Raw genomic sequence first — 15,399 nt, 5'->3', positions numbered from 1 at the left:
AAAACCTACTCTGGATAATGATGAAGTTCTTTTTACATTAAGTAGATTTGAGATGTTTACACTTGAACTGTTTTGTAAGCAAAGTTTGTTGGATCCAGCCTGTAAAGTGTTTATCAGCAGAAGTCGACTGTATGTCTGACCTATACTTATCTCTCTCGAAATTAGTGCTATACATTTTGAATAACGTTCCCAGCTGACATTGCGTTCGCTGCTGTTGCAGGTCAGCTCGTCCGTGCTGCCGGCCTCTGGGGAGGGAGCCGGCTCGGGCTCTGCGGTGAAATACCCTGGACAGGACAGCCTGTACACCAGCGTGGGCCTGACCCAGTCGTCAGATGTAGCTTCAGTGAGGGGGGAACCCTGGTGCCCCATAGCTTTAGCCTAAACACTCAAAGGTTTTGTGTGTGTGGACAGAAATCCCTGACCTCTACCCCGTTCTTTCTGGACGCTGCGGCGTGGATATACCTGGAGGACGGTGTTTGCTCCCTACCACCACCCTTCGGCCCCAGCAAGAAGAGTCCGACATGAGGGGAAAACGATGGAGAGACGAGCGTCAGTCACGGCTTAAACCTTGATCTGTGTGTGGAATATCCGGGATTGGTGCTGGCGTCTTGCAGTCAGTGGAAATGTCAGGCCGGACAATCAGTCAGGCGGCCTGCGCAGGATGGTTTTAAGCCTGTTGTTCACTCTGATCTCTCCCGTCAGGGGTTCTTCAAAGAAAGCCATCGTGTACATAACGGATTTCCTCTCTACAGAAAACACTGCTGATTGGACACGAGTGCTTGATGAGGCACTGAGGACATTTAGATTGTTCTTCTTTTTTCTCCCCACAACTGGAATCATGCCATAAGTGCTGAGATGACTTTGATGAATCAAAATAATAATAAAAAAATATATATATATCTATATATATTTATAAATCTCCAATTGTTGAGAACGTGGCTATGATTGTTAATAAAGATATCAATATAGAGCAGATGTTAAACCATTCTGATGTCTTTTTTTTAATTTTTTTTAAGTGTTTGTTGGACCTGCACGTTTTCCATTGAAAGCTCTTACTGCTTATGTTGAAAGTAGTTTGGTTAAAACAGGGTATAAATGTCAGTGTTTTTTTTTTTCTTTAATAATTTTCTTCAAAACATACAAATTATCGATTCCTTCTTGTTTTATGTATTAAAATGTTGTCAGCTACAGAGAGGAGGAAGGTACTGTTCTTAAAAGATGTTTGCATGCAATTGGATGTTGTGTTTGAACAAAGCTCAGCCGGCATAACTAAATGGCTGCACTACCTGACTCAGCATAAAATTTACACGTTTTGCAATTCTCTGCTGTTTCCTCATTTTCAGCACAAAATTAGAAAAAAAAAATTTAGAGAGCGCAGTCACTGAACTTCTTCATGAATAATTATTATAGTGAATTTAAAATGAGCCAATAGAAGATCCTGTGATTTATTTTTAAGAAACAAAATGGCTGGGATCCAGAGCCAGCCCAAGGCATAAGCAAGACAAACCCCTGCAGAGGGCTCCACAACCAACAGGAGGCTGCTGGGAGCTCAAAAGCCATGCATCAGTGCTATTTGTGCAAATTTGTAATGTTTCAAGTGTTTTATGCAACTGAATGTAGCCAGATTTTTTTATTTTTTTCCTGAGTAAATTGTATTGTTTGCCCTCCACCTTCATACAAAAAAACAATCACCTGGACTGCAGATGTTACATAGCAAAGGTTATGTCTAATATCTAATTGCTATGACATGGTAGCTGAAATATCAACTTCTGTTCAGAGCCGCTCCCCTGTGTCTCAGAACGGCCTTGGACCGGCTCTGCTGCGATCACATTTCTGCTTCCCGAAAAGAATTGACAGCCTGAGAAGTTTTTTTGGATCTTTGTCATTGTTTGTGACTATTCTTGCTAAAGAAAAAAAAAACAAAAAAAAACAAATTCAATTAATTCTAAAGAGACTGAATCCTGGAGGCCGTCTCCTGAGTTTAATGTAAGCTTCGCCCCTTTCCAGAACTTGTTCCATTCTTGCAGAGATCTTATCATTCCCTCCCCTGAACGTATTTATTTCTTTGAGTACCAGGCTCGCTTTTACGTTTCATGTTTTATTTTTTTTCTGGAACATCATGAGAAATTATTATATTTAAATCCAGTCCAATAAATTGTTCTGATGAAGCAAGTAAATTTAGTGTTTGTTTGAAAAGAAGCACACTATTTTAAGGGCAACGCGTCAGAGATGGGAATTTATGTAGGGAGCCGTGGTGTTGGACATTCAGGCATTCCTTATGACTCACCCATGTCCATGCTTTCACTCCCTGTTTCTGTTTTGACGGACGAAAGCTTTAACTTATTAAATCTTTTTAAGATTAACTAGTGGAAGAACAGAATTTTTTTTTTTGATAAATCTAGTTGTAAAAAATTATCTCTAGCCAAAAACATAAAAATTGAGTTTTTGTTCCTCATTTCACTTCTTGTTGTATATTTAATATATATAAAAAAAGACTTTATTCCTACTGAAAACCCTTTCACCCCAGAGTTTTCTTTCCCCACACATTTAACAAAAAGTTTGGGGGTTTTGACGTTGGGATTTGTTAAAATGTTAAAAGTAGTCAATATCTTAGCTACAGTAAAAATTATTTACTTTTTAAAAAAATGACAGTTTGTAACTTTTTCCAAGTGCGTTTTTTTTTTAACATTGAGTTCCCTGTCTCTGTTTTGCTCAGTTTCCCTGGCCTCCAATATTCCATTTGTTACACTCGGACCGTTCCCTTCCTTCTTTCACATAGTTTTAGCCTCTGTCTGTTTAGAGCTAGCTTATTATGCAAGACACCTCGTCCATAAAGGGTCAAGACCAGAGCGGACTTCTGCGGTCGTACAACTCCAACTTCAAAAACCTTGGTGCAACTCATGCAACCTCTGTTTAAAAGCCCTTTAAACTGTTGTTACATTTGCCCTAATTTACACAGAAGTATGACTATTTGTACAGAAAATGAAGGTCGGAGGAAGTGCAGCACCTGTGATCTTCCTATGTGAAACATTACTTAGATTAAAATGTGTTTGTAAGATTAAATGTCTTATATAAAGGTTAAACTTCCCATAGTTCTGAATTTCTTTTCCTACATGTATATCATTCTTATGTGTTTCACCCAGGAAGATCATTGCTGGCACACAAATGATCTTTCCAATTTCTACTTTCTGTGTAACTAGTGACAAACTTCTCTGTAAATAACCATTCAAATAAATGTGACAACTTATGAGTAAAAAAAATAAAATAAAATAAATACTATTAGCATAAACTGCTACGATGTTTTGCTCAAGACAGTGTGAGTTGGTGGAATAGCCATTAGCTTTAGCCTTTGGGACCAGCTACCATGCTGGTGTACAGGCTGTGCTGTCCTGGGGACGTCACCGGAGAACTGACAAGCTGGTAATCTAGATTCATACGAATCAAAGACACAAAAAGAGTCATCAACCATGGGTAAGATATTGAGTGCTTACAACCTTTTGACAAAACCCAAACTATCTCTTTAAGGCACAAACCACTTTTCAGTGTCCTCTTGAACCAGCAGCTCAAAGTACCCATCACAATGTTTACTGTACTTAAGAGAATATGGCCTGTGAGTAATACCACATGAAAAGATTTTAGCCATGGTTAAGATTTATTTCCAGGCTTAGCGTTATCAGCCTGCTCTTTGACACATTGATCTAACAGAGTTTATTGAGTGTGGAGGAATGCTCTTTACTGCACCACAGTCTGCAAAGCGTGGAGCTTCATTTGCTGCCTTTTGACAGCCGACTGTTATGATTTTGACAAGAAATTATCCTTCATATGGTTTTCCTTTAGCATTTGCGTCTGACTGAACGTGCTAATGGGAAACATTTGTTTTAATTTGTTTATCGTTGTTGTGACGAATCCAGCTGAGACAAGGGAGACCACCAGTAAGTCATTTAGTTTCCACGCAGATAAATTAGAAAACCACCCCTAGATATGTAAATTGGAGCGAGTGTTGTACTCAAAACACCAGCAAATATTTATAGGTCCGTGAATTTATGAGGTAGTTTTACCTTGGCACTGCCTGACTGGTATCCACGGTGCTATAAGGGAGATGGGGGGGGCGGATATAAACACAGCAGGAGAGTGGAATCCTCCCTGTGTTCTGGACCGAGCCGAGGGTCACATTTATTCTGTGAGAACGTTGGGAAGGGATGAAGGCGAATTGGATCTTTGGTGCAAAGGGAGGGAATTGTGATCAAAAGCTGGGAAGCTAGGGAAACAGATAGGAACAGTTGAAACAGACGTTGGATACTCAGACTTCATGGCTGTGCAGGGTTGAAAGTCCTTCCCAAAGTAAACAACCCAGCCTGGCTCAGCAGCAGACAACAGGCCCCAGGGCTGTTTTGGCCAAAGGGGCTGCACCGCAGTGCATTGCGGTGGCTCCCTCAGGAGATGCCCGCTGATCTTTCCATGCTGCCTTTCAAACGAGAGCTCTGCCAGGCCTGCCTCCGGAAGAGATGGGATCTCTGACTCAGCCCTTTTGGGTTTCCTCGACAGACACAGTGGCACATTCGGGGATAGAAAACACTTACATCTGGGATGGTTTTCCACCATTCTGGATTTCTATGAAACACGCTTGTGACTGGAAACATCGGATGACTTTTACTGTTGTTATTATTAATAACGTATGATTTATTATCTTTGACAAATTCTTAGAAAGCTAGCCCTGGCCGTTGAGCTCCACGGAGTTGTTTGTCCTCTCAGTTAGCAAACAAGAACTGGAGAGAGACGCAGAAGCTCCTCCCTCCGCTGTGTCCTAAACTCTTCCGTCCGTTTGATACACCCAAAGCAAAGGTTCAGCTCAAAACCATAAAAACAACTCTGAGAAACTGTCTATAAAAATAAACTTACTCTGCTGCTTAAAAACCAAATGACAGTAAAAGGTGACTCCACATAAATGCAGGTGTTACATAATACGGCTATGTATAGTCAGTTGTGCAGCTTACGGAAACATGGGAGTTTGTTCAGAGAGGGCTTGGTGCTGGGGAGGGAATGACACTGCCTTCAAAGACTCAAACTCACATTGATCATGAGACCTCGGGTAAAACAAGTGTAGTGAATAACCAAATTGTCTTTGTGTGTGTGTGTGTGTGTTTGTGAGTGCAGCTGAGTTGCAAGAAATAAAAGGAAGTTGTCAGACATCATGTAGGAGTAGCAGGTGTTACTGAATCCTTGGATAGGAAGATTCAGATTTCATTTCAGAGCAGTTATGCAGCAACTTTGGGGAGGCTGTGAAATTGGTACATATATAAATATATGTATACACAGTATGCACATATACATAACCTTGACAAAGTCTTTTATCCAGAAAGTAACTGAGTAACTCTTCTTGTCAAGTTATTGTACACAAATGTGACACAGCAGATTGTTTGTAGCTGGACATCAGGGTTGTGTGAGAAGGTAGGGTGGTATAATTCAATTTTTTTATTTGGTAGTTAGGGGGTGATTGATCTTTTTGGATAATTACAGAAATAGGTATAGTGCAAAGATATTTATCTGATTAACCAAAATAGAAAGATAAAGAATTTTACAAATAAAAATCCAAGATGCTTGCTTATTAAAATGCCCTGGCATCTATACATAAAATCCATTGCAACCAATTATTAGATTCTGCTTAATTACAAAATAGAATCTAGCTCTGTGTAAACCAATCCAGAGCTGGATTAAATCCAGCTGCTCTGTGAAGGCTTTCAGATGTTTCCTTGAAAACAGTTTTGAACAAAACACATCATGGAGACCAAGGAACACAGCAGACAGGTCAGCGAGACACTTGTGGAGAAGTCTGAAGCAGTTAAGCTACAAAACAATATCCTACGCTTTAAAGATCTCACAGATCTGATGGTAACTCTGGAAGAGCTGCACAATTCCACAGCTCAGGTGGAGCAAGCTGTGGACAGGATAACTTCAAGTTGGATGTACAGTCATAAAATCTGGCCCTTTTGTAAAAGAAATGCAAGAATAAAGTCATTATTTAATAAATGCCATAGGAAGTCCCATTTTTTACAAGTCCAGTAGAACATGTGCCATGTGAAAGATGGTGACACGGACCCTCTTGCAAAGCACTATATATTTTTGGAAAAAAAAAAAAAAAAGTACTTTAAAACTTTTTTTTTCATATTCTTAATATGACTGCTGAAGATCCCATGCAGTGTTTTTCTTTTAAATAATCCAAACTTTATTTTTTTCTTAAGCGGTCTTGACCATATTTTTGCTCCTTTTCTTTGTTTATTTCAGTGTCCATTAAATATTTAAAATTATGTTTTTTGTTTTTGTTTTTTTTTTGTTAGTTTTGTAAGCTATGTAACCCTGAGTCCTGAAACATTTAGGTATAAAAAGGCTTATAAACTGGAGGATGAACCAGCAAAACACAACTTTAAATCAGACCTTTTGTCACTGTTATCAGAACAGCAACAATAACACAGTTTAATTAATAGAGATAAAATAGTATTTTGGCACCAACAAAGTAATTCCCAAAGAGCCAAATTGCTGAAAACTTTGATGTATCAACTGAAGAATGATGCATCTTTTAGATCCAATGTCAAGTATTATTTTTTTCTCCCAAAATCTTTACATTTCAGTCTTCTTAGATCCTGTGCATTTACTTCATTTCAGGCCTCTCACTTCATCATTTGTTTCCACTTGACTTATTCATAAGGATACGCAGCAGCATTTATTGTGGAAGAATAGCTATTTTACCAGATTACTGACCAGCACAGCACCAAATTACAGAATATAATTCACATGTGTGACATTCTGGTTATTGATCAGATGTTTGAAAAATAAGTCAAGCTGTGGAATTCATTAAATTAGAAAATTTTTAATGAATTTTAATGGTAATGTCTTACCATCCCATGCCATACCTTAAAAACATGTCTTAGCTAAAAAAAAAAAGAAAAAATATTTGTATTTTGTGCTGCAGGTACAGTTAAAACTCTAGTCTCATATGCAAACATGCAAAGCAAATAAAATATGCTTGGATCAGTCTGCCAAGAGAAAAAGAAATGTGCACATTTTGTGTTTGTTCAAGCTGTTGTTCCTCCTAAAAAGGTGCAGGTTTCTGGGAAGTTCAGTTCAGTGCCACACTTGCATTTATTCACACACAACAAAAGGCTTGAAGTGTGAAAAAAAACCAAAAAAACACAGTTACTTCTGTAAACTGTTAATTCAGCAGAGAGAGTAAAGGGCTTTCTATTGCTTTGGTGCCATGGCTTTAGTTTCAAGGCTAAGTAAATCCAAACACAGATTCTCATGAGTGGTCAAAGAGAAAAATATTTCTTCTCTTTCTTGCTCTTGATGGTTGGAGAAAAAAAAAATCGTATTTGTTTTTCTCAACCTCGTCTTCTGTCCTTCGGAGTTAATCTTCATATTTTTATTCTTTGTACAATGTTTTGTCGTGATAAAAGTATTCATGAACCCTAAATATTTTCTTATTTTGTACATTACAGCCAAAAGCATGAACTTATGACACTTGGATTTCATGTGGCAACACAACACAAAGTGCAGCATAACTGTGAAGTGAAGGGAAAATGAAACATGAAGCTAAGCCCTTTTACAAATAATGAAAAGAAAAAAGATGTATTTAGTTTGTATGTGCACCCCTGAATTAACCACCTATTGCTACAGTGACAGCTGCGAGTGTTTTGGGGAAAGTCTTTATCAAATCTTTATCACATCTAAAAACTGAAATTTTTGTCCAGCTTTTGTGAATACCACTAGCTTTGGCAGACTGGATGCAGAGCGTTTGTGAACATAAAGTTTAAAATTTAGGTCTGGACTTGAAATCGTTTTAACTCATGGAAACACACTGATTAAACCGTTTGATTGTAGGTCTGTGTGCATGTTCAGGATTGCTGTCCCATTCAATTGTAAGCTTGTCTGTAGCAGGTGTTCTTCCAGTATTGTCACTGTTGTTCTACTGTCATTTGTAGAAATACACCACTCAGTCAGGAACAGCCAATCAAAAGCAGGAAGAGCATCTCTTGGCTTTGATTGGTCGGTTTTGACCGAGTGGTGTATTTTTGCAAATGACAGTACCACAGGAGGCAGAGGAGCTTGATTTTTTAATATGTTTTTGTTTGTTTGTTTGTTAATTGTGTTATGTTTTTGTCATGTGAAAAAACATTGAACTGCCTTGTTGTTGAGATGTGCTATACAAATAAACTTGACTTATTCTTTATGAGACTGTTTGTTCACTAATGTTCCCGAGTAAACCCATGAGGCCTTCACAGAGCAGGTGGATTTATAATAAGATAAAATTTCACACAAGTGAATGCTGATTACCAATTGGTCAACTGGTTGCTCTGGGCTTTATTTAGAGGTGTTAGAGAAAGGAACAGAACATCATGTATACATAGATTAAATTGGTAAACCATTTTGAAAACCAAGCATATTTTTGATTGTGCTTCAGATATAGGCAATCCTAATAAATTTCACAGAACTATGAATCATTTTACAATGTGCTATATGTTGTGTTTCCAACAAGACAGAGCTGACAGATATTTGTTTTGTCCTGTTGTTTATGAAGAAGCAGTGTATGTTCCTCACCCCTCATAATACTCTAAGATCTAAACGGATCTGGTTTTCCTGCCTAGACGGACATTATACCTGTACCACGACAGTAAGCATTTGCAGGAACAAAGTATGTAATGCATGTAACAACAAGTGACTCTATTTGAATTTCAAATGACTTCCCCTTTTAACACAATGTAGCAGCAGTGTTGCTGGGTTAGAGCACGGTTACTAACTAATAGAAGGGTTACTTCACTACAAAGCCCAGTTTTAAAGAGGAGTGCAGGCTTTGAAACTCGGGCCGCAAATCATCCAGCTTGTGTAAGTATTTGCTGCTGTCATGATCCGAGAAGTACGCTGGGATTCTTCGGGAGTTCAGTGCAAGGTTACAGCTATCCCTCCTCTCCCGCCAGCCTTGTGTCCAAGGCGTGTTGAATTAAGTTCAGTGCTCTCGTGTATGGGAACTCAAGCTCCACGCCAAATGCAATACTTCCCTGAGTATTTCTGTCAGAGCTCTAGCCTTTAAAAACAAAACACAGTGAAATCACAGCGGACCCTTTTTAATCAATTAACCATATGTCAACAAGCAATATGCTAATCACTGTCCCAGCAGGGAGAGAAAATTCTCCACCGCTGATATATGTTCAGAAGTCAACCATGACGTAAAAGGACAAACAGGCAAATCTGGGTTCAGGTTCAGTTTTTAGATGAGAAGGAAGCAATGCATTGCCAAAGCTTTATGACAATAGGTAGTGAACCCCCACCACCATACCTTTAACGGATTAATTGTTGATCTAATGTCGCTAAAACAAATGAGTCAGAGATGGGTGATTTCCATGCTCCCATGATCTGCCCATGTTTTCTGTTTTTGTTTGTATGTCTGTGTTTGACTTGGATGAGGACACAGGGAGAAACCGTGCCTTGCTGGCTGGAATATATTGTTTAGCTAAAAGTCTCCAGGCTTCAAAAAAAAAAAATAAAAAAATAAAAAAATTCTGAATGCAGGCACAGACAACCCAGGACATTTTGGTGGATTTTTAGATGCCACTCCAAAAAGTCCAGAAAAAACACCTTGATGTCCTCAGCATGAGGCATGGAGTTTGTAAAATTTTGGAGGTGCAACTGATTTTCTTCTAAAGCTCAAAATATTTAAATAAATATCATTTTTCAAGGCTTACCACTGATTCTTAATTAGGTTTAGGTCTGGACTTTGTCTTAGCCGTTGCAGCACATGTATCCTTTGATCTTAGCCATTCAATTGCAGTTCTGGCTGCATGTGTAAAGTAGCTGTCCTATTTTAGAATGAAACCCTTCCCTGGTCTCAAGACCTTTGCAGCATCTAACAGGCTTTCTCTCATAACTGCCCTGTATTTAACACCATCCACATTCCCTGTCAGTGCAAGTTATACCTGAATTACACACAGATGGATTGTATTTCCCAACCTAGTTTTCATCGAAGGTGACTGGTGGCGCTGGATTTTATTTAGAGGAATCAGTAAAAGGGCCCGAGTGCAAATGCACAGCACACATTAATAGACTGATGTACTGTTTTGTAAAACATGTCGGAAATAATGTAAATGTTTTCTTGCACTTCATAATGATGCCCTGCTTTCTGTGATGGTGACAGGTTTTTGTAAAGTTATGAGCACTGAAATTCAAGCTCTAAAAAGGGGTTTATTTTCTTCATTTTTCTACCAGATTGAAATCCCTGCAGAATGCTAATTTGTCTTTGTTTTTTTTAGTTTGGCTGGGAAGATCAAATGTTGTAACACTTGGCAAAATGTGTTATTAGCTAATGCTGAAAGTTAAACCAAAATACAAATTTCTATAAACAGGCACGTGGACCGCAAGAGAATGGCAAAAATCCCCCCAAAACCTCCAGTAGATGACGATATGTTCCCAAACTGAAATGCCAGTAACGCTATGTAATTCAGAATAATAGATATTTTTATTTTTGATACAACAGAAATATCAAAAATGTCCAGATTACCTTACTTTTAGCTACTTACAAACCTTCTGGTACGCAACAGGTGGAAGAAAAGCTCCATTTTGCCTATGATCCATGGTAGCATGGTCGTCCTGTATTGTCTTGTGTTTACATCGGCATTCGTTGTTTGAGTTTTGCATTTCCATTTCCATTTTGTTTTTATCGGCCTGGTTATCCTTTTGATGCATTTTTTGTTTTTACTCGACATGCATGAAGCAAAATGTGTCTTTGTTTTTTTTTTTATGAGATGCTGGCAGTGTGCAGCTTAAAACTGAGGCTTATCTAAAATCCAATCATGACACAATACATTAAACATCTATGGCAACTTAAATGTTGCCATAGATGTTCATGGCAAAACAGCCACTGCTTTTAGGAGAATTACAGAAGATTTCATTTGTTGACTCTCTGCTATTATTAACTAAATTAACTTGATTTAACCTGTGGACCTTTTTTAACCAGTTTTTTTTTTTTTTTGTTTTTCTAAAATGGGATTTATTATAAGCCAGTCTATAATCATTTAGCTAAGTCAAATTAGCTTTAGTGTCCTAAAAACTGATGTCAATGATCTTTAATTAAGAGGATGAGTTATACACAAAAGGAGATTGAGGATTTAAAAATAATTTTGTTGATGTCTGAAAATGGATTTTACATGACATACTTGCTCCAGGGAATGACTGTGCTTATGCAAACAGGAAGCAGAGGATTGGTTGCTTGGTTGTGATAGACACGTCATGGGGGTGCGACAGCTCAAGGAAGGCCCTCAGTGATTGATAACACAGTCAGGAAACCAGTGTGTTGGTCTTTGGCACAGATTGGAGAGTTCTCCAGGTTTCCCTGACATCACAGTAAGAGAAGAATATCTTAATTGTTAAAGACATTTTCCAAAATGTTTATGTTCCAGTTAGTCATTGAAAATCAGAGTTTATTTCACTGACAGGGCACAAAACGTCATCGAAACTTTCAGTACTAATCGTTATGAACACAGAAGTAAACCTCATCTCACCATAAACTATTTCCTTTTTTATGACAAATGTCATAACTTTGGCAGCTTTTCCTTTTCATCTGTGCTTTTGGCTTGAGGTCTCAAAATACAGTTATTTTCATGTCCAAAGTCAAGAAATCTGTAGCGTCTGAAGAGTGAAGATCTGGCAAGCATAGTGTGACACAGTGGCTACAGAGGAACATAAAAGTCTTCAGCTACAATCTGAGCTCGACGTGCAAAGTGGGGATTTTTGGCAGTTTTCCCGTGTGGAGGGGGAAGTCAGCAGAAATGTTTTGTGAGAGCAGGAGATCTAACAGATCAGCAACCTACCTAGGGAAACATAAGCACTTTGCAAAGTCGACTCTACCGTAGTAGCAAATTACCACTTCTGAAATATTAAGGTTTTAAAGTAGCCCAGATAGAGGCCAGACTTGAGTCTGATTTGGAATCTGTGAAAGTTGGCTTTAAGCCTCAAAGGTTCTGATTTCTCCCCAATTAAATCATTGAATTACCAGTTAAAGAAATCTGGTCTGCAATTACAGCAAAGGTTTGATGGCTCTTTTGACAAAATATATTTTTTTCCATTGATTATTGACAAGGGATGATCTCTGCATGCGATTATTATTTTCTTTTCTATTAAACATAAATTTTAAAAAGCACATGTCTTTTATTAAAACTGAGGCTTCTTTTCTGTTTTTATTTACTTTTGGTATGAAGACCATATAACGTCCTATGAGAAACAAGCTTTTGTCTTCTCTATATTTTCTGTTCCTCTTCTCACCAGCAATGTCACTTTGGTCAGCTGAGAATCTCTCTTTTCTTTCCATAATCAGTGTTTCCATAAGTTTTACTCAAGAGCAACCATCTTGCATTGTGCTACAGTAATTACACTGTCAAAACACTGCTTCAAAAACATTCTCTTTCACACCATTCAAATTCGAGAAGTCAGTGCACACTCAGTTTTTTAACAATAACATACATTACATGGTTTTAGACGATATATCTTCATCCACACATGGAAATACCTTAATAAGGGACTAATCCAAGACTTGTTATGTAAGAAGTGTTTTTTAATCTGCTTTGAAAACAAAAATGGTTCCAGATTGAAGTATCCTTTTTTTTCATACTTTGATCATTTTTGGGTTTTCTGGCTCTAGAACACGATAATATTTGCCCTTTGAAACACTCCTAAAATAGCATACACACTGCACTGCAAACCCAGGGATCGAGTACAACATCAGCCTGCTTCTTTGTGCTCCCTTGACCAGCCAGACCGTTTCTGGCTGAGGCGACCAATTAATTATAGACATGACTTTAAAACTTCCTGTTTTCCCTCCGGTTAATTAGGCCAATCTGCCCTGCTTCTCCGAGCAGAGGAAATGCTTCAAAATAGTCCCCAGTTTCAGCACATTCTATTATTTTGTGCCAAGCACAGATTGCATCAGCTGTTAATGTACACATCAACAGTGTTTGATCAAAGGGAAATTAGGTCTGTCATTTCTTCCTGCTTCAACTGGGAATAATGTGGGAATTGTGGGCAGTTTTGGTGCCAGAGCAGGGCACAGCCAGTGTTCAGATTAGCTACTACGTGCTCTCCATCAGGCCCATCCAACATCAATCTCCAACTACGATGTTTATTATTACACTCATGAGGTCACTCATTTTGAGAAGAGGTGGGGGGGGGAGGAAAAAAATCCCTGATTTATGCCTCCACTGTTACTCTTTCCTGTCCTCGTCTATGAAAACAAAATTCCAGTGAATTCCTCCCGGTTTTAACACTAAGCAGTTATGAGGTCAGGTTTTCCTCTTACACTGCACATAGATACTGCCAGGGCACTGTCCGTGTCACTGTTCAGTTTTTCAATGCATCTTTGCTGGATAATGAGCAATTTATCATGCAAAGTGACAAGAAGAGCCTCCACGAAAGCTTGCAAGCTGATTCTGGCAGCGGACAGACTTCATATCTTTCCGCAGCGTTTTTTTTCTTTTTTCTTTTTTCTTTTAGTCACACTAAATCTACAATGAATGCCAAGTCGACTCCACTGTTATCATAAATGCAGCACACTCTCTGAATACCTGCCAGTGTTTTCCAGTTGTACACCCTTTTCAACTTTGAACTGAAACTCACCTCCACGCCTCACCCTCTGTGTTTTTCACTAAGAAACAGGAAAAAGGAGGAGAAAGTGAAGAAGAAGAGTATGCAGACGAAAAGGAAGGGTTGTAACATTTTGAAACGTGGGGGCGATGTCTACAGTATGAGTTGTATCTGTTTGGAAAGAAAAAAAAATGGAATTAGGAGATCAGGATGAGAAATAACCAATTCTTTCAATTTCCGTATCTGACATATGCAGTCTATTGTTATGTTCCAAAGTTTCCTGACCTCCTTGACCAAAACTATTTAACACTGTTTCCAGAAAGCAGGTAAAACAAACCCTCTCTACTTGACAAAGTTTAGTTTTGATTATTTTTATTGCTACTGCTTAATTGCATTTCAGAGTTACTACTTTCTGTCATAATTCTCATCCAAGTGGTCAAATTCCTGCCATTCTTGAGTCTGAGGAAAGAGATAACATTTTTATTTTTGTTAATTTATACTCAAAGCAACCAGTCTCTGATTAATGATTTACTTGGCAGTTCTCACGTCATATTTTGAGGTGGTTGGTTACCCAAATGTAGCCTGGAGGCAGTTGGAATCACAATCACAGTGACTTAATAAAATGAAAAGACAAAACATTTAATAATAAAACCAAAGCTCCACAGACCATAACAACTCCTCAGGGGATGTCTCTGGATGTCACAAGACAAGATTAGAAAATAAAACAGGAGAAAAACGCCCAGAAGAAGAGACACAACCCAAAAAACTGAGTGGCCTTGGCGCTTGCAACACCGGAGTTCAAGAGGGCACCAAGTGGGTTGCAAGAGTCTAAGGGGTCTTAACGCCCAATGGGTCAGCCAAAGGTTGCCAGATCCAACATCAAAGCTCTGGGTGGTTTAAAGGTAGTTAAAGAAGTTCAACTAAGGCTTGACGTCCACTGAAGCCATTGAGGATGTTCGAGAGGGTAACCTGGACTTCCTCAGATCCAACAAGAAGTCTCAAAAAGGCCAGCTAGAGGTTGCTGGATGCAAAGAGGATGCTCTAAAGGGTGTTCTGAGGACAATAGGGAGTGACAAAAAGGTTCTGGAGGGCAACCCAAAGGCTGCACACAAATGAAGATGGAAGTCCAGAAGCTACGGCGTCAAACAGAGGAGCTCGAGAAGAAGATTGGTTGGTACTCTCTTTGGTACAGATGTACACAATGCTTTTGTATTTGGGCTTGTGAATCATCCATCCTACTATCTGTAGGACAAACAATGAGAAGAAAAAGCAAAGTAATTGTTCCATGCTGGTCATTTGCATTTGCATTTGCATTCTATGTGTCAAAAACTAACGAAAAACTTCTGCTTATTGAAATGGGACAAAAAAAATATTTATCTGTAGCAAAAGTAGCCACAGACATTTTCATACTTTGTTAGAGTAAATTACTATTTTAGTTATTGAACCTCAGTTAAATGCTGTTTTAATAAACCTAGTTTGATCAGTTTAAATCTTCATTTTAATTCTGAACTTAGACTTAAACATTTCTTCAGGTGAATCCATTACTTTTTCTATATACTTCAATTGAAAATTAACCCCTATTCATTGTCAGCTTTTTTACAGATAGCTGAAGGTTTTCGGTCCAAACTGATTTTGATGATTTTATGTCCCTTGATAAAATGTCCAGTTCCATCTGAAGAAAGGTAATCCCAGACCATGATTCTGCTGCCACCATATTTTGCTAAGGGTATATATCTATACATATATATTATTATTATTATTATTATTATTATTATTATT

The 15,399-nt window shown here is 38.3% G+C and overlaps 1 protein-coding gene across 2 annotated transcripts in view; it reads left to right on the top strand.

The window, feature by feature from the left end:
* Positions 1 to 2,478, top strand: part of gata6 (GATA binding protein 6) — an 8,069-nt gene extending 5,591 nt beyond the window's left edge. For both annotated transcript variants that reach the window (XM_007548608.2, XM_007548609.2), the window contains exon 7: positions 221 to 2,478. In XM_007548608.2, the coding sequence (XP_007548670.1) occupies positions 221 to 382 (162 nt within the window). In that variant the 3' untranslated portion in view covers positions 383 to 2,478. The remainder of the gene's footprint in view (positions 1 to 220) is intronic.
* The last annotated feature ends 12,921 nt before the right edge of the window (positions 2,479 to 15,399 follow it).

The sequence above is a fragment of the Poecilia formosa genome, unplaced genomic scaffold, assembly GCF_000485575.1.
Source record: "Poecilia formosa unplaced genomic scaffold, Poecilia_formosa-5.1.2 Scaffold27, whole genome shotgun sequence".
Lineage (NCBI taxonomy): Eukaryota > Metazoa > Chordata > Actinopteri > Cyprinodontiformes > Poeciliidae > Poecilia > Poecilia formosa.
The sequence above is the reverse complement of the archived record's forward strand: the minus strand, read 5'-3'. Positions and strand labels throughout refer to the sequence as shown.